The sequence below is a fragment of the Protobothrops mucrosquamatus genome, unplaced genomic scaffold (assembly GCF_001527695.2).
Source record: "Protobothrops mucrosquamatus isolate PMUCROS unplaced genomic scaffold, P.Mucros_1.0 scaffold84, whole genome shotgun sequence".
In the NCBI taxonomy this organism is placed as follows: domain Eukaryota; kingdom Metazoa; phylum Chordata; class Lepidosauria; order Squamata; family Viperidae; genus Protobothrops; species Protobothrops mucrosquamatus.
This window is the reverse complement of record NW_015386461.1, coordinates 828,300-854,006: the sequence shown is the minus strand read 5'-3', so window position 1 is coordinate 854,006 and position 25,707 is coordinate 828,300. Positions and strand designations below refer to the sequence as shown.

General features: G+C 38.2%; 1 protein-coding gene across 1 annotated transcript in view; it reads right to left on the bottom strand.

The window, feature by feature from the left end:
* The window catches only part of TMEM163 (transmembrane protein 163), an 82,107-nt gene extending 58,767 nt beyond the window's left edge, over nucleotides 1–23,340 (bottom strand). The window contains exons 1-2 of the mRNA XM_015812450.1: nucleotides 23,172–23,340; nucleotides 19,663–19,782 (exon numbers count right to left, since the gene is read on the bottom strand). Of these exons, the coding sequence (XP_015667936.1) occupies nucleotides 19,663–19,782; nucleotides 23,172–23,340 (289 nt within the window). The remainder of the gene's footprint in view (nucleotides 1–19,662; nucleotides 19,783–23,171) is intronic.
* Nucleotides 23,341–25,707: the final 2,367 nt, after the last annotated feature.

Sequence of the window (25,707 nt, the reverse complement as noted above, 5' to 3'; positions counted from 1 at the left end):
CAAGTGTGAAAACTGGTCATAAGTCACTTTTTTCAGTGCCGTTGTAACTTTGAACAGTCACTAAGCAAACTGTTGTAAGTCAAGGACTACCTGTACTTTATCACTTTTTTCCATTTTTTGGGGGGGTCAAGTTTTTGAAACCTCGCTAGGTGACTAGTGGTAGTCGAATGTTGCCATATTCTAAAAGTGGTACAATCGGTGAAAAGGTTGAAAAGGTCTGGCCTAGTTCACACATAATGCTAAACCATAACCTATAGCTTATAAACTGATAAAGAACTAGAACTTAACATCTATTCCCAAATCAAGGCATATGGTTGTATCTCTAGCAATTCCAAAAATTTTGTAGATGTAGAATGACTGTGACATCTCTCAAAAAGGCCAGTTGACAATAAAACAATCCAAATTACATACTTCTAAGAATTTCCCCGCTTGGAGGATAGTTAAATTAATTACCAGCAAAGGTAAGGAACATTAGAAATCTGCTACATGATGAATTATCTATTTATTCATGCATGAGACAGTCTAGAAAATGACAATAAATCAAATGGCTGTATCTGTACTGATACATAACTGATAGCAACAATTTGCCAGGTAAAGATAGATAAAGATAAAGGAAAAAATATTCTAACGACTTTGCTTTAACATTCTGAACACTTAAATTAACCTGAACCAAGTAGCAGATCTTTAGTAATTACTAAAAAGTAATTACCAGTATTACTTTTGAAGTAAAACACTCTAAAAATAAATCAGTGATTCATTATGAAAATTGATATCTATGCATCCTTCTTCATAACAGCTAAATTGATTTAATTATCCCAGAAATTTCTAAAGGAAGCTTTATAATCAAGATCATATTGTTACATATTAAAGATTGGGATTAATATTTTTACATATCCTTCAATCATGTTTCCAAGACAATTTGATTTTATACAGTAAAATATATTAAATGGCAATCACAAATGAAGCATTAAAATAAATGCAGGACACATTTCAAGGCAATATAAAATAAATTAAAACAAATATAGGTTCAAAATTTAGAACAGTGGTTCTCAACCTTTTTAATGCCGCAACCCCAACCGGTCGTAAGTCAAGGACTAAACCGGTCGTAAGTCAAGGACTAAACCGGTCGTAAGTCAAGGACTACCCAACCGGTCGTAAGTCGAGGACTTTCCCTGCCCGGGAGCACCGCACATGCGTGGTTCCGCCCCCTGTGCCGGCCGAGGCGTAGCTGGCAAGCGGCAGAGATGGAGCAGGCCGACCACCAGCTGGCCCAGCCCAACGGAGGTAAGGCACCCGCCGGAAAAGGGGGAAAAAATGGCGGACAAAAAAATGGCGGACAGCCTTGCTTGGCGACCCCCGTGAAATGGTCGATCGACCCCAAATGGGGTCCCGACCCACAGGTTGAGAACCACTGATTTAGAAGAAACAAAAATATCCCTGGAGAAAGCTTCTCTAAACAGACATCATCATTGAATAGACCATCTTCTTAACCTCAAAGCTATCTAATTTTTTTCCCTCCATTTAATCCTTGCTTGATTCTTGGACACTACCTGGACAAGTCCCTGCAGTTTCTTGGCAAGTTTTCTCAAAAGTGGTTTGCCATTGCCTCCTTCCTAGGGCTGAGAGAGAGTGACTGGCCCAAAGTCACCAAGCTAGCTTTGTGCCAAAGGCAGGACTAAAACTCACACTCTCCTAATTTTTTATAGCCTGACCCCCTACCACTGCCTCAAACTCTTAAAATGCCAGCTATAAAAGATCTTAATGGAAACAAATGTGGGAAGAATTCTGAAAAAGAAATATTTTGGGAAATATTAAAAAGGCAGAATATATTTCCCCAAAGGAATAATGGAGAGGCTCTTTTAAAAAAGACAGAAATGAAGCCCCCAGAAATCAGCTCCAGCGCCTAGGCAGAGGCCAGCTTTTAGAAATGCAAATTCAATAATCCATTCAGGAAGGTTGGAGCCAGGAAGCTAGAAAGACAAAGACACCTAATCTACATACCCCCCACCCAAATTCTAAGGACAGGAGACATAATAGGATTAACCCACCAATACCAAAAGGGCACACTCAGGTCAAAGTACATGACACAGGAAATACAAAACCTCAAACAGGAACAAGAAACAACCTCAAGCGCCCCAGAAGGTATAAAAGCCTATCACTCTGCTCCATGTGGGTCAGTTTTTTTCAGAGCTATCTTTCTGTCTGGCTCTCCTCTTGCAATAAACTACAACCTTCTTTCTAAAGCAGTCTCCATTTTGATTGTTCCCGGCTTGGACTGGACCCTGATGAAGGTTTTTCTCTCAACACAAAGAAGGCACTTATGATGACAAGTGGTCAAGACTTCATTTATTTTTATTTTTGCAGCCGCTTTGTCATTTGTACTAGCACTTTATATCATGTGTTTACTTAGCTGATCAAAGCTGAATTCTGAAGTTCAATTTACAGATCATCTTCAAAGGCAACTTTTTAAAAAAGACAGGTTTTTTAAAAATTACTAAAGTACAAATAATCAAGAGCTGATCAGGGTAAACAGATAATTAGATATGCTCCATTCCATAACAGCAATCTTTTTATTCTAAATCAGATGCTGTTTCACCCGAAATATCAAGAACATTGGTTTCACAAAGCTACAAATTGCATAAAGAACACAATACTATATTGTGATAAATAGTTATTTGTTAGGCATCACCAAACAAATTTGATTTCTAAATAATTGCACGGACAAATTTTCATAATCATCATCTGTTTCTCATAACAATTCTATTTCTTCCAAAGATCTTCCTGTGATCCTATTTATGACTTAATGTGTTGTTTTTCCCTTTTTCTACTTCTTTCAACCTTATCTAAATTCTGTCGCATGACATGTTCTAAGTATGTAAGTTCCTGCTTTTTGATCACCAGATCAAGGGAGGAGTCATTCTTTAATTTCAAATTCCCTGTTTCTTGCAGTTATGGTGCTGTTAGTAATCATCTCTACCTCCAAATTCTTATTTCAAAAATGTCAGTTTTCTTTCCTTTTTAGTCATGCTGGTTAATATTTACCTGGATTTCTCATTTTCTATTTTTACTTCTCCAATAACATTTTGTTCAGTTAAAACAGCAACATGTGACCAGGGGCAGACTGTGGAACACATCACAAACTTCTCATGTGTTAATCCCACGATAAGCTAAATAAAAAGCCAATCACTTTCCACCATATGACCTTAAGCATAGGCACATCATTTGCAAGAACATCAGGAATCACTTTGAAGTCTTGAACCTCACTGAACAAGAACCAGAGGGACTGTGGAATAAAATCAAAGATGTTGTTAAGGATGACTATGACAAGAGACTTCAGAGATTAAGAGACAAAAGAAAGCAAACTAAATATCAGAATAAATGGTGGAAATTGCCAAGGGAAGAGATGCCAAGTCAAGAAAGACAAACACAAAGATCTCAGGGAGGGACTTAAGAAAGAATTTCAGAGAGCTGTTAGAAGAGACCAGAGGCAATACTGCAACAGTATTAGTAAGACATTGAAAATGGAGACAGACATGGAAGAACAAAGTCTTCTGAGGTTCCAACCTAATATTGGGGTACAAAAGAACACCAATGGATAGATAGTAACCAATTCAAAGAAGATTAAACAAAAATGGAAAAAAAATGAAGCAAAATTCTATAGAACAGAAGTCCACATCTAATATACCTTACCTCTACTTACAAGAACTATTGGTACAAGAAAATATTAGATCAATACCTTTAGTCTTTAAATAGGAAAACTAAAGAAATGGAATGGAATATTTAGAGAAATTTGGCAAGCAACAGAAGAAACTATTCTAATCAGGTGGTCCCAGAAAACATGGAGAAAACACAGTGGTTCAGAGACTGGAAGAAGTTAACTACATACCAGTACCAAAGGAAAAAAAGATTTAAGAGAATGTGTGATCTATATACAATAACTTTATTTTCACATGCTAGCAAAATAATGTTATTCAACTCAGGTTAGTTGGATGCCAGATGTTCAAGTTAGACATTATTGCTGATGCATGTTAGATATTTGACAAAATCAAAGAGTAACAAATAGAAGTGTGTGTTTCATTGATTACAGAAAGGCCTTCAATTCTGTCAATACATCATTCTTGGATGTGTTTAGAAAAATGGAATCTTTTATTGGTCCCACGCAAATCCTATATGCAAGTCAGGAAAAATAGTGAAACAGAGTAGCTCCAGGATGACAAAGGAATAAGACAAAGCTGTTCATTCTCTTATTTATTCAACTTACGTGCAGAATCTATATTGATTGGAAGAATATTGGCAGTTTTAAAACTGGAGGAAGAAAAATCAATAACCTCTCCCAAACCGATGACACTATTTTGATAGCTGAATCTAAACATATTTTTCAAGCTCGAATAATGAAAATTAAGTAACATTATGGAAAAAATAGCACTAGGATTAAATAAAAAGAAGGTCAAACTAATGACAATAGATACAGCAACCAATCTTAGAATTGACAATGAAGTTATTGAAGTAGTGGATAATTTTTGCCTTTTAGGATTGACTAACAAAAGTAATGAAACAGCCATCAAGAAATATACCATAAATTAGCATTTGCTAGATAGCAATGGGGGCTTTAGAAAAACATATTCAGTTGCTGGGACATTTCTATATTTAGAAAGATGAAAACTGTGCAGGCAATGCTTTTTCTTGTGAAACTCTAAGAAAGCAAAAGCTTTCAAAGAAGCAGGATAAAAAGAATATTGACATTTTTGAAACTTGGTGTTGGAAAAGATTCTTGAGAATACCATGGGTTGCCAAACAAAAGAACAAATGGATCATTGAACAAATTAACCTAGGATTCTTATTTGAAGCACAATAATTAGACTCAAATTATCCTACTTAACACTTTATGCAAAGACCTAACTCTGGAAAGGTGGAAGGAAAAATAGGATGACCAGGAAAGAAGGTAGACGGATTCAATTACACTAGGTACACTGTTGGAAGATCTAAAGGACCAAATTGGGCACAAATCTTCCTGGAAAAATCTACCTATATGACAGCTAAGAGTCCACACCAACTTGATGGCATATAAGACTTTTGTAACTTTTATTGTCTTTCTTTTACTAAGGTAGTATTGTCTGTACTGTTTCAGAACCTTTAGTTTGATTACAACTACCTTCTCTTCCAATCCAGCATTCTTAAAGCATATTTCTATCTATGTATATATTACTAAAACTCTTGTGTCTCTAACCTATAATTGGGCAAAATGGTGCATCATGGAGCAAAACGTTTTCAACCATGGCATCTCCAATGGGCTAACTTGTGGAATGCATTGCAAGCCTGGAACCCATGACTTCTGCGGAACTGAAATTTGTTTTCCTTCTCAGTTCTGAATAAGGACTGGGCAGAGATTCAGATTTAAATCGTAAAATGAAACTTGGTGTGCAGATAGCATTTGATAAGTATTTCTTAAAGCAGCTACATCTTTACCTGGATTCCTATGACTGTCCATCACAGCTGATATGATCCCAGAAAACACCACATTTAACAATCTAATAATATTCGTTTTCATTCATTCTTGCTCTTTTCCTTTGACAAGGGAACTGTAAATCCAGTCATGAGGCTTACATAAAGTCTTCACAGAGAGAGTCAGACACTCTCTATGTCAGGGGTGTCAAACTCGCAATGTCACGTGTCGCGACGTATCGCGACTTTTTCCCCATTGCCAGCAATGGGATGGATGTGGTTTTGGCGTGACACATCCGGCCCCCGGGCCGGCAGTTTGACACCCCTGCTCTATGTAAACAAAGCAGATCCATATTTTAATAGTTCTTCAGTCACACCATTTTCATTGCAGCCTACCAATTTTAACATCAATCACTTAATCACTTGTATTTTTAATCAGCTAGAGGCTGCTTGCTTATCCCTCTTCATCTACCTCCATGTCACTTTTCATTTCCATCCAAATCATAATTCCTCTTCTTTTTAATTCTAACCACCCCTTGCTCTGTAGAACATCACTACAATAATCAAACCTTATAAAATATACACAGTCAAATTTTCTGGCTTACTGAATTATCCTTATTATTCTGATCATGTTTTCTTGGTTTTCTAATACCTGCTTATTTCTTTTAGCACGTCTTTCTTATATTTATGTCAACTCAAGGAAAATGTTGTTTGTATAGTTAGAACAATAGTTTAATAATTTATAGGCTCATTTGCATCTCCTGTCTTTGATATAGGTATATATGCACCAATCTTTTTTTAACCCGAGACTGCAGTCAGTTTCACTGTGTGTTGATTTATTGCTGTTTTCCTACATTGCAGCTAAAATATCTAGTAAGTATTTATTGGATAATCACTAATTGTAACAGATATTATGCTCTCATTTATTGAGCTACACTCAATCATGTAATTAGTAATATCCCTAATGCTGTGAATAGAATACCATATAATAATCTGAATTAAAATGCAGTATACTAAAAACAGTGTTAATTCACTTCTATAACCCAAATACAATAACTAACAATAAATTAAGATCATTGTAGCTCAATGCTGGCAATTCTAAATCAACCTTGATACCATTTTGCAAAAATGAGGCAATGAACAGCGAAGCAGTAAAAAAGAAATAGTTGTATGTTTCTGATGTCTAATATCCTTTAATGAGTATTATCTTTATTCCATAACAGTATTTCAGGGAAAAAATGTTTTATATTCAGGTTCAAAATTATAGTATGTTCTATATATCAGGGGTCCCCAACCTCTGGTCCATGGACCAGTAGCGGGCCGTGGCATGCCAGTAACCAGTCTGCACAAACAAGCAAAGCCCCATCCGTGAGATGCAGGCAGCACTCAAAACGACACACCCTCCAGTCCGTGGAAAAACCTCTCTCCATGGAACCGGTCTCTGGTGCCCAAAAAGACTTCTGCTCTATATAACTGCATAGCTTTTCCTTCTTTCTTTGGCTTGACTGAAAAGAGGAAATAGATATTAAAATACAAACTGCAATATCTAAACAAAAGATTTAACATAAATCTTGCTTTCTTCAGAACCAGATCCCTAATATCAAGATAATTATTGGCAATTGTTAAAAATGCTAATAAACAAGCAGACTTTAAAAGTTGGGAGATTGCAATCAAGACCCATTGGAATATTGAAATAATAGCAAATAATAGAAAGAAGAATATCATTCTACTTTTTATATTAGAAAATAAAATAAAATGGATAATCTATTTGCCTGATCTGTTTTATCTACCTAACTAGACCAATAAGTATTTTTCTGTACATTGCATAACAGACATTATTATGCAAACCTGCCCTTTAGATTTTCTAAAATCTTTTACTAACGTTTCATTCTACTAGTTACACTTCATTATATCTGAAATATTATGCCTTGTTCATTAAAGTGATGAGTTGGTTTTGCAGACCTCATATCTCACATGTCAAAGCCATGGAACAGGCTCCTTTGGGTATTATTAGTTCCACACAGCTGGAAATGATGGCCTGATAAATGCTTACTGCCAAAGCAAAGTAAATCACAGAACAGTAGGTCTATTGTTATCATGAAGTAAGGATTAAGTAATATGGGTTTATTTACTCAAAATATTAACATTCCACATCCTACAAAGACTCTTTTATCTACAGTACCTCTTACCTACTCTTCTTCAATTGATAAGAGTTTGAAATTAATTTTAAAAAACTTAGTTCATGCTGTTGCACAACAGTTCAAGGTAGTATCTTGCTATACTTCCAATTCAATGGCTGAATGCATATCTTGAAGGTAATTTTATCTTCTGGTATAATATATTTTACAAGCCCAGGCACGATTTACAATTAGAGTTATGACCTAGATCAGGGATCCCCAACAGCTGGGCTACAGACTGGTCCATGTTCTGTTAGGAACCAGGCTGGAGGTAAGACGAGGGCAAGTGAGCAAAACCAAAACCATCCCCGGTCCTCAGTGCCAAAAAGATTGGGGACCGCTGACTTAGATGAACCCATTCAACTTTTATTTATGCAACAATTTTAGTCAAGCAAACCATAGCTTTGAATATTATAAGCCCACAAATGTGATTTATACACCATGGTATGGAACAATACATGAAAAGAAGATACAGCTAATCATCAAATACCTGGTTACCACTTTCTTGCCAGGATGTACCCCTCACCATTTTGATTTTTATGTTATAAAATGTCAGATAGGAAACTGAGCCTAGGCAGATGTCATATGAGGCATTCCACTGCCTCTAATTTTAGGAACCATAGCTCTACGCCATTATTAGATTAGTATGGTTTGGGTTTAGTACACTGTGTATTCCAGTCAATTATTTATTCAATATACCACAGTTAAATCATGACATTTGAACTCAGAAACTGGATTATTCTAACTAAAAGCAGTATCGTAGCTAGAAAAAATCCAGGTTATTAATTTCTATTATTTCAGCAACAGATTTGCAAATAGTTAATTTGCGTTCATAGTATAGCACAGTGATGGCGAACCTTTTAGAAACCGAGTGCCCAAACTGCAACCCAAAACCCACTTATTTATCACCGGGTGCCAGGTGGGCATGGCCCACTGGGTAGGCGTGGCTGTGGTGCTCATGTCAGACTGGGTGGGTGTGGCCAAGGTGGGCGTGATCACCTTGATATTGCTCATGAGGAGGGATGCCTGTGGGGGCCGGGCAGGGTTGGGGGAGATCCAGGGGGTCTCTGGCAGGTGGGGCGGTGGGCAGGAGGCTCGTCCTGTGGGATGAGGTGAGGCAAGGCGAGGCAGGGCGGGGGTACCATTGTCACAGGGCAAGGCGAGGCAGGGGCACCATCAGCCCCCACACACAGAGGCCAGTGAGCGCATGGATGCTGGGATGTATCCGGCCACATGGGACCACGGCGAGTTAGCGGGTGGCTGGTTGAAGAGGGACGGTAGCCATCTCTGGGGCATGGCGCACGTGTCCACAGAGAGTGCTCTGAGTGCCGCCTCTGGCACACGTGCCATAGGTTCGCCACCACTAGTATAGCAGCTCCTTTAAGTTCAGTGAGATCAAATTCAGAGCTTTGTTCTAAACAAAACTGATAAAAGCATCATTCTCTTCTGAAATATAGTTTCATCTTTAATATTAAACTATGGATTTGTTGATTTTTTTAAAAAAACAAATGCAATGTGTGATGGTCTGCAGCATTTCTGTCAAATTGATGTGTACACATATAACATAATATGATTCATACCAGAATTTTGATTACAATATATAGTACATACAGACTAAGTTTTAAGACTAAGCAAATTAACTTTCCATAAAGTGCACTTTAATTTACAATAAAAGTTTTATTTTCTAATAATAAAAAGCATATTAAAGTATGTTCTCAGAATATGCAAAAATACTTGAGCAGAAAACTAATTTTATTTCTAACAAATGACATTATATCCACTGCCACAAAGTTTTCCAAATAATCAAGATCTCCATGCAAATAGACACATTTTAGCAGTTTTTGAGCCCTGAATTTATACCAGAAATTACAACATTATGGTAACTTTGATATTCTAAGCAGAGTGTCATACTAGCAAATCTAATCAGTAAGAGTATGATACACAGAATCATAAAACAAAAAAGGATCTTATTTTCCAATTTCAAGGCATTACATTTTCAAATAATAAATACTTGTTATCAAAACTAAAAATACACATTGCTATTACCTTATTTTATATCAAATAGTACTAGAGATGTGTGTGAAGTAGTAAAAAGAGAAACAAAAGGGATACCATGGAAAATACGGTACTATAGACTACCTGAGCAGTCAGAACATACAGATGTAACTTATCTGCATCAGAGGATCAGTCTTTAAAAAAAAAAAGCATACAATAATGATAAAGGAAGTTTCAATTATCCTGACATCTATTGGAAATGTAACTGTCAACAACCATATGACCAAAAATTCTCCTCTGCTCTTGCTGACAACTTCATTTTTCAGGTGGAAGAAAGAATAAGGGAATAAGTTATGCTGGAACTAATCCTTGCAACATAGAGAAATCTATGTTAAAGTAGTGAAGGTGACCAGCACAGTGGAGAAAATTGATTGAATTATATTTGAATTTGTGATGTCCAGAGTAAAAGCAACTAAAACATAAATACTTGATTTCAGAAGAGCAGATGTTGATGAATTGCAAGGCAAGTCAGAACCAGCTTAAATCCCTAAGAAGAAAAGTGTGCAAATCCTACCAAATAAGGCACAATTGCCAGCAATCACCCCCACCAAAACGGAAAAATGGGAGAAACGTAAAGAGGGCAGAATGGATGGACATCTGTAAAATACTGAAAAGAGAAGGAGACATGTACAGGAAATGATAACTGCATAGAAACTTCAGGGATTCTGTCAAAAATGCTGAAGTTCAGAATCAGCTAAGGCCTGCGCAAGATATTAAAAGAAATATCAAAGGTTTCTCTGGATATATTAAAAATAAAAGTTAAAGAGGAGTAAGGTCCTTTGTGAGGATAAAGTAATGAATGGTAATGGTTACAAGGCAGAACTACCTAACTTCTATTTCATACTGGTTTTTTTCAGCAAAGAAAGAATGGATCCTTAGTTGCTTCTTGTTATGCCACTGGAAGAAAAGTTTTGCACCTTAGGATAAATGAGGAGAGGATAAAAGAGAACTTAGCTAATGTAAATAAATTCAGGTCTCAGCAGTCAGGTGAGTTATATCCCAGAATACTAAAGGAACTGGTAAGGATGATTGCAGAAATCTTTTTGCTAATTTCTGAGAACTCCTGGGAGAAGTGGTAAAATCTTAAACAATAGAATACAGCAAATATAATGCAATACCGATCTTCAAAAAGGAAAAGAGGACCTGAAAAGATACAGATCAGTCAGCCTGATGTTTTTTACCGGACAAAATAATCAAATATTTTATAAAACGGCAACTTTATGGAGCTTGGATAGGTATGCCACAATTAATAGGAAGCAGCACGAATGTGTCACAAATTACTGTATATCAGACTAATCTAATCTGATAGAATTTCTTAGTAAATTAAGGGAACGACATAGATTTAATGTACCTGGATCTTACGAAAGCCTTCCACAAATTTCATCATAATATTCACCTTATATCAGCTCTTCCAAGTAAATCAGATAGGAACAATGACTAGATGAAATAATTCTATTTTATTATAAAGCAGAATTAACATTTTCTTACAAGTCTGAAAGTACAAACCTTCTTCTGCTACTTTTAACTGCCTGAGCAATTAGGATTTTTTTCCTAAATTTCTTTCTCTATGAAGCCACTGGGGGCTCCTGCCCTTTCTTGTCCGACTGTTACCTAGGCAGCATCTCTTCCCCTTGTCACACAAGGTCAGACATCTCAAACTCGCGACGTCATGTGATGTCGCACAACATATCAGAACTTTTTCCCCATTGCTGGCAAGGGGGTGGGCGCGGTTTCGTTGTGATGTGTCCGGCCCGCAGGCCGACAGTTTGACACCCCTGCACAAGGTCATTCACACTTTCATTACTTTGTTTTGCTGGCATTATTTTTCAAGCCATATGAATAGGCAATGATCATGATATCACAGAAGGTGCCTGTGGCTTCTACATCATTATCTAGATATGTTTAGCCTACATAAGAAGATGGGAAATCTGATAGCAGTCTTCAAATAGTCAAAAACTACAAGTATGTGTAAAGACTGTCAAATAGAAGAGCAGGTTAGGAGCTTAGGTCTATATGTGTGTGTTGATAATCATGAGTGTTCAGTAGAGTTTCCCTTTTTCTCTCTGGTCTGACAGAGGAATGTTGGCGGGCTCTTTGGCACTTGAAAAGTTCTCTTGCCCTGTGGAGAGTATTTGCAAACAATAACCAGATGTGCACCTGGAGATAACTGGGGCAATGGGAGCAGAGTGGGACTGGGTATTATTGAACTAAGCCTGCAGACCACTCTACCTTCTTCTTATTTATACCTAAGTCAGGCTGTTGATGCTGCATTTATTCTGCTGGCTTCTCCATTCTCCACTGCTCCTCCATTCTTGCTACTTATGACCTGGGAGAATCTGGAATGAGCTGAGCCAAATATGACCCACAATCTAATCCAGTGTGCCAGTACAGAGGTCAGGGAATGGAAAGGTTGGTGAATGAGAATGGATGAGTAGCAAGTGGGAGTGGATGAGGGTGAATGGTTGGTGATCACAACCATTGGCTGATAAGAATCTGAATGTCTGAGAGCAGAAAAACAAAGGAGGTTACTGTGGTTGTTCTATAGTTATTATGGAGGTAAGGGTGAAGGCATAGTTTGACTGGCTATGTTTATGTAATTATTGTGGATGGATAATCGAAAGAGGAGGAGAGAATTAGCAGTTCCATTAATGTTGTGACAGGAAGGAGGGGATAGGATGGGAATATGGATTATTTAGTGGGAGGATAAGACTCATGCTTACCATTGTCCTGCCTTCAAAATTCATCCCCAACATCAGGTCATAAGATCTTCAGTGACCTTGGACTCTGGTTGCTGTTCCTGAATGCTAGATTATATATGGAACAAGTTCTATCTCATCCATGATCTCAGTTGGATTTGGCAGCTGACATGTGGGGTGGGGGGTGGGTTGAATTTGGCACCAGCTGTGAGTCCAATTTAAAGAAAGTTGGGTGACAATTGTCATCTCAAGACCTTCATCTTTCAGATGTTATTGTTATCCATGTGTGAAACATTCTGACTGAAGTTACTGTGAAACATTCTGATTGAAGTTACTGTGTGAGCTACTTGTCAGGCTAAGCCCAGGAACAATGAAGAGCAATTCAGTCAGAGTTCATTTCTCTATTTGCTTACATGCAATACACAGAATGTTACCAGACTAAAGCTTTCTACTCTCACCCTAATGGTTATACCCTGGAAGATTCTAGGGAGTTGCTATCCTAATTATCATCCTCCTATCCAAATCCAAGCTATGCTGCCTCTTCTCCCCCTCTCTCCGTTTTGGAATCTTCTCCCTCCTTCCTGGGAAACTTCTGGTTCACTGTAGACCATCACACCATCTCGCCCTCTATAGGCACCATTCCTCACACTAGTTGCAATAGGTTTCCGGATGCAGTTCAAGGAGCTGGTTATCATCAATAAAGCCCTTTATGGCATTGGGTCTGGTTAGCTGAGGGACCCTCGCAATTTCTACCCATCCTCTATGATCTGACAAAGTTGGCATGTTCTGGGTCCCATCCATTAAACAGTGTTATCTGATGAAACCAAAAATGTTCTCAGTTACAGTGCGTGTCCTCTGAAATGGAACTCCTCAAAGAACTGCATAGCTTCCATTCTAACTTTATTCAAGCAAACTTTTAAAATTTGGCTCTTCCCCCAGGCAGACCTTTGGTGAGGAGGTTTGGTTAGTCAGAAATTGTTTTTTTTTCCCCACATACTTGCTTTTGGTAATGTCTCTATTGCATTTTTAAACTATGATAAAGTTGGGCAGCCTCTAAATTTAATAAATATCTACTTCTGTCCTCCAGCAGGGACTTCCAGTTATATGACTTCTGTTCCATTAGACTCTAATTCAATATTTATGTAGTATTGATATAATTCATTTATAGGAGTTCTGTTTCATGGCACTCTAACTCAATATTTATGTACTCTTGATACAGTTTTGTTTTCATACTGAAGTCATAATCATATTTTAAAATAGACATAGTGCTATTTGTTGCAAGATTAAAAACATGGATGCATACCACCAGCAAAATCAAAGCATACAACGCAATCTTTTTTCTTCAAGATATCACAAATATTGGCAGTCTTCAGACAATAATAGAGCTTATTAATAAGACCTAAACTAGCCCTTTTGCCTTCTGAAACTAAATCCTACAGAATCCCCATGAAAGGTATACCTCCATATCTCTCACAGAATCCTATTGCGTGGAACAGTTTGAAAACCCCTGGTATAGAATTCAGGTTTCTGTTTCTAGAGATACATCAGCCAAAATGCTTTCTAATTATTCAACTGAAGAGCAAAGTCTACATTGCTTCTCTTCTTTTATCTTTATAAATATTCTTATCTTTTTTCTCTTTCAAGCCACCATCTTTTCTTCTAACCCCTGTGGTTCTAAATTCTTAGCTTTGCATCTGTTCTCCTTATAATGAACTGTCCACTTAACTCTTTACTTGTATTCTATTCATACACATAATCTCCCCAATTATCACCCTCTGTAAAGTCTAAAAGCATATTTTATCTTAATACCCTCTGTGCCAAATCCATAAACCATATCTTAGTGGCTGAATCCACACAACAAACTAAGCCAGAAGAAAGCAAATTAATTAATTAATGTTTATTTAAAACATTTATGACAGGTGCCCATCTTTCAATCAACTCTGGGCAGTTCCCAATCAAAAATTAAAAGACATGTAAAATCACTTCAAAAGTACAAAACTCAAACAATTAAAACATTAAAAACAACAAATTATATTAAGTGATATGTTTCTAGGGCTAGGCCAAAGGAAATGCAGTAAAGGAATCATGCTCTCCACTTTCTTTTTATAACCAGCATCAAAGAAATCATAAATTTCCTCTTCCAAGAATATATTCTTCATTACCAATTCTCACATTACAAGAAAAAAAGTCACTATATGAAATAGTAATCTAAGACTTGTTTTGGTAGCTGAAATGATCTTGATAAAGAAGCTGATATTTTTCTTTCTGGTCAAAAGCAATGTATTAACTAATCTTGATATTTTTACTAAATAAAAATAACTTTCAATCTTATTCTTACTTCCCAAAATAAAAACCCTTCTCTCAACTAGAAAAGCCAATTGGTGGGTAACACCAATGACAAATTATCCCTTATTAGCCATGGTTAGTTAAGAATGTCTGATGAACTCATGTTAAATTTATAGTTTCAGCTTGACATGTCTAACTAGGAACAAATAGTTCTATTTACTATTGGAAATACTCTATTTTTCAATCTCAAACTCAGGTTAAAAAGGAGAACTTAAATATTTAGCCATAACATGAGAAATGTTCTTTTTGCAACTATAAATTAATATGTCTCATCATTGTCTGGTTTATATATAGAAAAATGGTTGTATCCTTCATGGTAATTTAACCATGGTTCATTAAACAAGTCATAGTAGCTGGTTTGTACAACATATTGAGGCAAAGCCCAACAAATCACATTATAATTTAGCATTATGTGTCAATGCAGCCCAAAAAATAATACAGGATCCGATTTGCCATTTGATTACTTTGCCATTGTGAACAGTTTGAATGAGAAGCAGTTTGACTAAACGGCAGCAGCTAAAGAATTGTGTACTGGAAAACATGTGCCATAAATAGCAGGTGTCTAAAAGGATTCTCAGGCCAGCAAAAACCAATCACATCACACAGGTGACTATCAGCAAGCTGTCAACCAGCATTCTAATTGCCTAAACATGGAAACTGCCGACAGTAGAAGAGAAATACAAAATGAAAATACCCTAAGGTTTCATTGAAAAGAACAAAAAGGAATCCTAATCCTAACCCCCCTGAATAATTTATGCTCTCACAACTTGTAAGAAACTGTTTCAGTTGTGTATATGGATATCCATAGTCTTTGTGGAAGAAATTCCTTTGGACACAATTTAGATCAGGGGGGAAAAAAATTATCTACCATGGAAGCAATGGCAAACTGAAGATGGCTCCACAAGAGCAGAGCCAATGACCATGGTGGGAAGAGGATCCAGTGAATTTCCCTGAACTCCTCCCCAGATTAAGAGAGGGATCCAGGATAATCCAGAATGCTCCATAAAGATGTCCCTCGTGACAAGACTGTAAAACAGTGGTCTCCAGCAAGTTTTAGAACTCTGGGAGTAATGAAAATCAGCTTTGCCCAAACCATGGTCCAGAGCCTTTAAAAAGACACTGAGTTCACCCTTTTAACCACTTTCGCTAGAAATGGCTTGTAAATTGCTTTTGGGATACTAAGAACCTTCAGAAGGACACATTTTATTACACTGGGTAATTTTTCCTTCAATCCTCAGTGAAAAAAGTTTCATGTAAGTTTAAGAACTTAAAGAAAAATATTTTATTTGGAAATAAGCAGCAAAAGGGTGATTAGAACATTGAGGGGTCAGATTGACTGGAATAAGATTCAGAAATAATTATAAGAATACTTCCTGGGTTTTTTTTTTAAAAAAAAATTCCATTAAAATATATGGAGTTTTGAGTTTAAGTATAAGAAATCTTTCCCTGGGAAAATGCTGTGAATTAGAGAAAAAACATGATAAGAGGAGACCTTAAATGCTGGTCACTAAAGATGACCATACAGAATTAAAATTAGAATTAAAGTAGAAGACCCACTAATTCAGAATGGAAGAAAGTATTTTAACTTGGGAAGAATATTTAGCAATAATGTACTCAGAACATTTGATTAAGATTGTCACTATAAAAATGAGATTAAAAGAGGAGATAGAAGAGGATACAACTGTGAATCAGGCTCTTTTGGATATGATTCAAAGTTGACAGGATGCAAAAATCATATTGACAAAGATGAAGGAGTTTCTGAGAAAAGATAAAAAAATAATGAAAAGAAATAATCTTTTGGGACACTACTTAAAAGGAATGAACATCAAGACTTTTAAAAGTAAGATATTTTATAAAGTTGGGTTATTTGATCAAGGTTAAAATGTTTATTTTTTGTAGTAGCTTTTGATGGGTTTTTCTTGTCCAGAACTGAAAGAGGCTTTGAAGATTTGTTTATAGATAAAATATGGGAAAGAGGTTTTTTGTTGCTGTATTTTTAGCGGAGGTGAGAAGCTTTGGTATTAAAAACTAAGTGATAAACTTGTGAAGGGGGTTCTGAGAGGAGAATAAGACAAAAAGTTAATTATTTGAACGGATTAATCATCAATTTTAATTATGTTGTTTCTGGTAGCTCCTAATGGGTTTTTTTAAGTAAATGATAAGACTTTAAAGATTTGCTTATAGATATAAGAAACGGGAAGAAGTTTTTTGTTGTACTTTGAAAGAAAATGGTAAGTTACTGTGTAAAGGAATATGAAACTGATTTACTTGTTTAAGCTCTAAAAACTCTTAATGAACCTTTACTGATTAAGATTGAATGATGAGGCTTTATTATTTGCTAGATAAAAGATAAAATATGGAATGAAGAAAATTTGGTTGAAAAGTTAAGAGAAGGGGAAAAGTTACTGAAATATTGATGAAGAACAAACTTCCTTTTTTCTTTTTTAAATATATTTGTCTTCCTCTCTCTTTTTTATCTCTATACTTTTTTCTTTTTCTTAGTTTATATTAGTTTTTTATCTTTGTATCTTAAACTTCAATAAAAAAATATAAAAGGAATGTTCACCGCTACTCATCTGAACAGCATAACCGCATTTGAAACTTTCTGCATCTTTTACAGAACTCCTACATGCTTTAGTTTCTTCTGCAGGTTTCCCAGTGCTCAGAATGATGTGTTGTCAGGGAATTGCGCAGCTGGTGTCCAAATGAAGTTATAGACTCTGTCACAAACTTGTAGTTTTATATAAATATATTTTTATATAAATATATTTTACATACATGCATAGTCAGGCAAACATAAGCATCATTTTATTTTATTTTATTTTACAGTGCTGAAACTGTCAGCCTTCCCAGCTAGAGCAGATAGGAAACAAGAGGAGATGAGTTAATTCTACTTTATTGTAAGGTTGCATTAACAGAATCTTGCAAGTCTGAAAGTAGAAACACCCCACCCCCATTCTCTTTTTATAGCCTGATAATTTGGAAAGGATGCTTTCTGAGTTTTGTCACGCAGCTGCAGTCTCTGCCTCGCCCTCCCTTCTGTGAACATTCCCTAAACAGCATCTTTTCTAACAGACTCCCAAGGTCATTCCTATCCTACATAACATTATAAAAACATAGGAAATTTAATTCTGAAGGTCATTAGCCTTTTCTTGTATTGTTAACTTTGAACAAGAAGTTTACCCTGTATCTAACAAATACTGAAATATTTGGAACTTACTTCCATTGAATACAGCGGTGGTGACTTCTCAACAGAATGCCTAGGGCTGCATTGCATTGCACTAATTTTGTTCATGTTGCTAAGAGAGATTCTGAGCTTCATTTAAAAAAAATGAGATGTCTCTAAATGATGAAAAAAAGTTGCAGTGGACCAATTATCAAGTTTGTGAATATAAACTACAACTTTGAAGAATTTGGCTAAGGATATAAGCAATAACCGGAATTCTAAAAATACTTGGTTTTATTCTTCTCAGTTCCCTAGATGTGGCACTTCAGTTTCAGTCATAGTCTGCTCTCCCCTTTCAATGTTAAGTCCTTGTTACTAGCATATTTCAATATAGTAATGCCAAGTGATGCTTAGAAACTTTTAACGCAAACTTTTCATGCAAAATTAGCACATTTGTTCAATGTTAAGAATTAAACTCCAGTGATTTCATCTGTTCAAGCAAATGCTACAACAGGATTGTTACCATATCTAGAACACACACTGCAATGTTACTGATATTACATCTTGCCAGATTAAAAGAAAAGGGGAAAGATCTCTGGGGAAAAAAAATTTCCCCACTAATCCTTTTGCCTAAAATGCCATAGACTGCTATCCTAGCCACAGCTCTGGTCTGAGAACTGACCCAGTTTCTAGGTAGCAAATTTTATCAGTGACACAGAACAAATCTACAGAGGCTATATTTTGATTTACAGATGAGTTCTGCATTTATATTTCCTCCCTTCCTTCCTTTCAAAAATAGATACACCGTGTGTGTGTTTTCCATACAAATTATTCCAAGTAATATATGCTAAATTCTGCAGAGCCCATTTGGCCAAAGACTAATAACCCCCCTTGGGAGCTGACACCAACTTTCAGCAATAGCCCACTGCTGCAGATTAGCACGGGAACATATGCTGCAGAGGCATCCAGCTTGCCTTTCTCACATTAAGATCGTATTTTCACTATCTCACACAAATCCTTTGTCTTTTTCATTTAGTTTTTAATAGTGAAATAGAATAGAATAAATATTCTGGCGCTTCAAATTAAAAAAAATGCAATTGGTTTTTGTAACCATTATCAAATTTTGCATCTCTTAAGCTCACTCTATCAAATTCAAGATCGTTTTGTATTATTCATGGTAGCAAGTGTGCAACGTTTTCCCATTGTGCTGAGCTATTTAGTTTCTTTTTAAATGAAATAACCCTCCTTCCTTCCTTCATCTGATTTTTTTTTTTTAAAGCTACATTCAGTTTTGGAGTCCGCAAAGGCAAATTGACAAAAAAAAAATACATTCAATGGAATATTAACAAATAGCCTAAAGCAGAAAATCATATCCAACCAGGCATCATTAAAGTTACTTCAAGGAAGATATAATCCCATCAAAATGGTAGGCTGCAGTTCAAATATTAACTAGCTGTTATGTTGCAATAATTACTCCATCTTTGCATACGTCATTGCATGCATTATTTTTGCATCTCTGTGGAATATTTAAGTTAAAGAACTCCTTTTGTTTTTTTTTTAAAAAAAAGACAAGCCATATTACACTTTTTTCCACTAAAAAATGCAAACCCACATCAATACAAGTTAAAAAAAAAACCCATCAAGATCTAGTCTTTCTTTTAACTTTCAGCAATTATGCCTTTTCCAGAAAAAAATGGGAACAGGAAGCTTTTTCTATGTAATTTCAGCAGTATCATATTGTGCATGCAGTCTAAAGATGAGAAAGTGGTTCAATACTTACTGAAAGCAGCCACTGCCAGAGCCAGCGTAACAATAATGGAGGCCCACGAAACCCACAATGCTTTCTTTCTGTAGTTTTGAGCTTCATGAGGCTTTAATCTTGTACTGCTTTCTAGTAAACCTGATGAGAAGAAACAAACGTCTATCTATTGCTTTAGTCTTCTCCTTGCCACGGATTATAACTGGATCCGTACATAATCTACCAAGTATGCCTTCTGTGTATTTGAATCTTACAGTAGAGGCCAATCAATCGTTTTATTACAAGTAAGGTGTGCTGCTTCAGTTCTGAGCCTAGATTTCTATAAGGCTGAAGGAGCCTAATTACCACCTGGACCATATTGTAATCATAAAGGAGATTGTGTATATATGAAGGTTTCACATTATCCTTAAGGCTCTGCATTTACACTGCAATTCTTAATTAGGTATCAAAGCACAAAGGAACGCTTCCTTGGGATGCTGGTCAGTCAAAAACACAAACCTAAAAGGTAGGTCTGTGTGTGTCTGTGTTTGTGTGTGCATGTGTGTGTGTGCGAGAGGGGAGGGGGGAGAGAGAGAGAGAGAGAGAGAGAGAGAGAGAGAGAGAGAGAGAGAGAGAGAGAGAGAGAGATGACATATCTAGATATAGGTGATAATAGAATTTATTTCCATTTTATTATTTTATTTTTTCAGTTCTAAGTTTATTGTTATGTCTGCAAATTTAACTTGTCTATTTAACGACATTTGAAAAATTGTTCTTGGCTTCCCCTTTTCCTTAAATATTATTTTAATTTCTGGATAAAAAGCAAATTCCTACTTTAGTACTATTATCTTACATGGAAGCACATAGTCTTATCAAATCAGGTCTAACTATCAAAGGATTAGACAAAGCCCTCTGAATTAGTGAATTCTATGATAAAAAGTACTACAGGCCTCTCTGTAACCAAGACCTTAAGCAAAGCTATTCATAAGATAATAAACTATAAATAAATAAAAGTCTAATGTCTGTAATGGGTGGAAGACATACAACCCTTCTTCCTGTACCATTTTTTTTATAATTTACTATGCTTACTTTTACTAATTAAAATCAGTGCATTCTAATTGAAACTAAAATAACTGAATCTGAATTAAGCCAGGTAAAATAGATACTATTCAGATCTTTCAGTTTAAAGTGATTTAGTAGTTATTTAGTTACAACTGTTAATCCTTTAAAGACCTATGGCATATAAATACACATATATGATAGACACCTTTGCAATTATATACAAACATAATATTCCTACCAGCTATACAGAAAAAAATATTTTCTTATATGCATCATACTTCTGAGCAAGTGCACAAAATTCCTCTAGAATAACGGTTCAAATAAGTTAAATTATAAAAGGCAATACAATACACATTATTTAAAGGCCACAATTCCTGGACAAAATTATTCTTTTTTTAAATAATTCTAAATGTTTTTATATCATAAAATTCTACCATGCATTGTGATGTAATTGTGTGTTTTATATCCATCTTTATTTAAAAATAAATTTTATAATTTATTTCTGCTCACAACTTTATGAAATTGATACTTTATGTTGTATAAAATATCACATTTTATATTTTCTGATTATTTCTTGCTCTATTAATGGCATAAATTTCTGTTTTCTAACAAACGAGAGAAAATTTGTATAAATAATATTTTGAGAGACTGACTTTAAACTTTCTAAATGGGCTACATATAAAACCTCCATGTATTGGGACCCAATGAAAAGCACCTGACATTTGCCTAGTGCAATTAACAAACATTTAATGATAAAAAAAAAATTTCTAACATTTTCCTGGGAGCAAATATAGAAATAAGCTGAGGGGATTCTTTGTCTCCAACACACATTTATGTCCCCAATATGCACTTATTTTCTCTTTTATCATTTTAGTTCCTCTTCCTCATATCTGACAAAATCTCTGCAGGAGCAGATACTGCAAAAGGTGACAGTGGGAGGAGTATTCTTGGTTAAATAAAGACCATGCTATTCCTGGACTCAAAACTCTTGAAATTGGACCTTACGCATATTGTTAACACATTCCCTTGAGTCCCAAAGTAATAAGCAAGTTACCTCCTGATTTTAACTACTTTTAATTTAAAAACTGACACACACCACCTCATTCACCACCACCAGTTTTACACAATGGAACTACTGCCAGAACAGTATTATCTGGGGAACAAAGCTAAAAGAAGCCATGGAAAAGAAGAATTAGAAACAATAACTGAAAGAAAAGAGCAAGGAGTATAAGTTCAAAGGAATGTCTGAATTCAAAGGGAACTTCCTTGCCATTGTGGGAGATGGAGAGGGGGAGATTGAAAGGAAAGGGGGGTGGGAGAATATGCAAAGCCAATGCATAGGCACGTGCAGGGCAGGTGCCACCACAGGCAGGAGACAATAGACCAAGTGTCCCTTTCCCTGTAAGGAAGGGTGGAGATGGATACACAGCATCCTTTCTTTGCAGTGAATGAGGCCGCCTGCTTGCAAGGCAGCGAATGCATCTGGATTTGCATTTTGCATGCTAGCCTTCAAGCACACCCATTTTTTTAAAAAAAAAAAAAGCGGGTGGCATGGGATGTCTTTATTTTTCTATCCTGGTAGATGCTTTTTCTGCATATTTTCAAATAAGGGGAGGGAAAAAAATCAGGAAGATGTGCAGGAAACCAACTCCAGCTGCCTAGAGGGGAAAACAGATTTTTTTTTCCTCCCCTGTTTAAGAGGGAGAAGTCAACGGAGGCCCTCAGGTCGGTGTTAAAGGTGAAGATGGCGTGGAGTCTTTTGGATTTCTTGTCGCATAAACTTGTGTGAACAGCAGCCTTAATACAGCGCCTCAGGAACGAGAGCCAGGACAGGAGTGGGCAAAGCGAGGCTACTGAGGAGGGGAGGGGCGACCTGGGCCAGAGAGATGGAGATTTTGAGAGGGAAAAAAGGTCCTAGGGTTTTGGAAGTAAAGGACGGCGCGGACCCGAGCGAGTCCCAGGCCAGGCAGTCGTTAACCGAGGACGAGCCGCAGGAGGAAGGCATCGCTCGGGGGGGGGGGGTGACCAAGTGACCTAAGCAAAATGTAGCTCTGCGCAAAGGAGGGCGGCGCGCCGGCCGCCGGCGGGAAGAGTTGAGGAGGGCTGGTGGGCTTCGCCGAAGCGGCTTTGAAGCGAAGCGGAAATCAGGGGAGGGCCGGACAAGGCGCCGACTACAGAAACTCAATTGGGAGAGGGGGCAAAAAAAAAAGGGGGGGTCTCTTCTGTGCAGAAGCGCCAATCAATCAATCAACCAAGCGGGGCTCCCCCCCAGAAGCCGCCGGGGAGAATGTGTGCCGCGCGCCAGGGCTTTGGGGGGGGAAAAAGCGGCAACTTAAGCAGGGCTCGAACGCCGGGAGAGTCGAGAGAAACAGAAGCGGAGAAAAGGCTGGGGGAGTGGTGGGTGGGGCAACGGGCGCCGCAGGCTTGGACCTGGGACGAGGCGGCGGCGGCGGCGGCGGCGGCCAGCGTCCCCGGACCGAAGGGCTCACCTCTATCTTCCACCTCCTCGCTGAATTGGACGTCCTCCCCGACGCGCAGGTGCTCGCCTTGTTGCGGCTCGCGGGCAGGATAAGCCGGCGTGGGAGCGGTGCCGGGAGGCTGCAAAATGGTGGGTTCTGGGGTGCTCCCCAGCTCGTCCCCGACTGGAAATGCCTCCATGGTTTAGCTGAGCAAGAAGATGGGAAGCGGAGCAACGAAAGAAGGCGGCGGTGCGAGGAGGAGGAGGAGGAGGAGCGGCGGGGGAGGGAAAGAGAGAGGAAAGACTTAGAACCGCGCGGACGGACGGACGGAGAGGCTGCCCGCGAACTGCCCCCCTCGCCTCGCTTTCCCCCGGCCGCAGCTCTGCCTCGCCAATCAAGCGCAGGTGGAACCCGCCAGCAATCCGCCCGGTCGCGGAGCTCCTCCTCCCCTTCGCGAGGCGGCGGCGGAGCGTGCAAACTCTTCCCGGACTGAGGGGCGCGGGAGATTTGGGAAGGTGTGAGGTGGGGGGGGGACGTCCTAACTCCAGAAGGGCCTCGCTCGGTGCAGAGCTCCAGCCTGGCGCACGCCGCCACGCCCTCCTCCACGCCTCCCAATCGGAAGCTGTTGCCCCCACGCGCCCGACTCCCTTCAAAGCTGGACATTAAAGGGAACTGCTGGGACCGGCCACGTGCCGCAGCCCCCCCCCCCCCATGAGATGCCTTAGTTCAGAGTTTTCCCCCTCGACTTCTTAACTACCAAGGTTATCGCACCTCGGCTGAAATACTCCCGAAGACCCTAAGGTTGGATGACGTTGGGACCAACGCAAGGGGGGGATATTTATTACTCAGGGTTGAAATGAGGGGTCCTTGGTGCTCTCGGAGCTTTGTGGTTTTCTTGCAGATATTTCATTACCCAAATTTTTGGGTAATGAAACGTCTGCATAAGAACAACCGAGCTCGGAGAGCACCAAGGACCCCACATTGGGACCAAAGTAATACCAGCAGTTGACCGAGTTTCCCAACTCTGCTGTACTCTCAATATATTAAATGTATATGCCCAGAGTCATTCCCAAGGACTCTGGGCGTCTTCCCAGTTAAGGCAGCTTTTCTTCCAAAGCTCCAGGTGATTATGCTGGAATAAGGAATGAACTTCCAGTGCAACTCTGCAAATGTTGAGAGCTCCAAATCCTCTAGTTTAACACACACATTATTTACCACTTGGTAGCTCCTTAAATGCAGTGCTTTTTTTCTTTAAAAAAAAAAAAAAAGGTGCTGGAACTCACACACCTCATACAACCCGCCTTGCCTACCCTACAAGGTTCCATCCAAAAGTGTTGGAACTCCGATCTGGGCGTTCTATGAGAAAAAAAGCCCTGCTTAAATGTATTAGACTCACAACCTCAAATGCAGAACCCATCTTTTCACAGCTAGAGATTTAACAGAAGGAGGGAAGGCTGAACCTGCAACTGGTGCCATCTTTATTTTGGTTAGCAGAGTCAGATGGGCTAGTGAACCCCATCCAGCTATTGCCAGGGGCTTGAATAGGAAAGGAAGAAGAATGATAATGTTTTGGACTGCTAGTCTAGTCTCCATCTTCTACATGGACTTCTTTAGTGTCAGAGTGCATGCAAAAGGGATGGAGCTCAATGAAAAGACACGAGTAGTAAAACTAAGACAACCTATACCTTTGTAAGAAGTCAGTGCATACTCCAACCAAAGCAATGATCATTATAAGAGTGATGGGTTATGTTCCCCCAATCGCTCATTTAGAACCATTCTGCTTCATTGTGTGTATTCAAAATATTGTATCCCATTTTGATAACTAGTCATTTTATTAAGCTGTAGTTTATTGATTTAGGATTAACTAAATCAGGGTCCCCAACCCCTAGTACGTGGAGCAGCAGCGGGCCGCAGCATGCCAGAAACTGGGCCATGCAAACAAGCTAAGTTCCATCCATGGGATGCAGGCACCACACAAAACCACGCCCCCTCTGGTCCACAGAAAACCTCTCTCCATGGAACCAGTCCCTGGTGCCCAAAAGGTTGGGGCCACTGAACTAAATCAATATAATTAGCTAGGTTCCCCCCACACACATACTATTCTGACTTTACCATCCTACCCCCATTTCTTGGGGAATGAACTTTACTGAAATCCTTGGGCTTTTATTTTGTCCAAGAATAACTATAAATGTAATATCTCCCTTGATTCAAGTTTGAATGATCATCATCATCATTACTATTATTATTAAATTTGTATGCCATCCAGCTCCCAACAATTCTGGGTAGCTCACAACAAGTCATGAAGAAATCACAATAAAATCAATAAAAGATAATAAGCACAACAGGCCAGATGGAATGAAGCAAATGCAAAGGGTCTCAGTCTCCCATGCTGAAGGTCTGGGTGAAGAGCCAGGACTTCACAGCTTTTCTAAACAACAACAAAGTGGGGGTCATCTGGATCTTGGGGAGAACCTCATTGCAGAGGGCTATGTGGGCACTTTTCCTTGGCAACAGTATTGATGTGGTTTACCCTTCCTGCTTTCGGGATTCTTTCTGACTTCTCAAT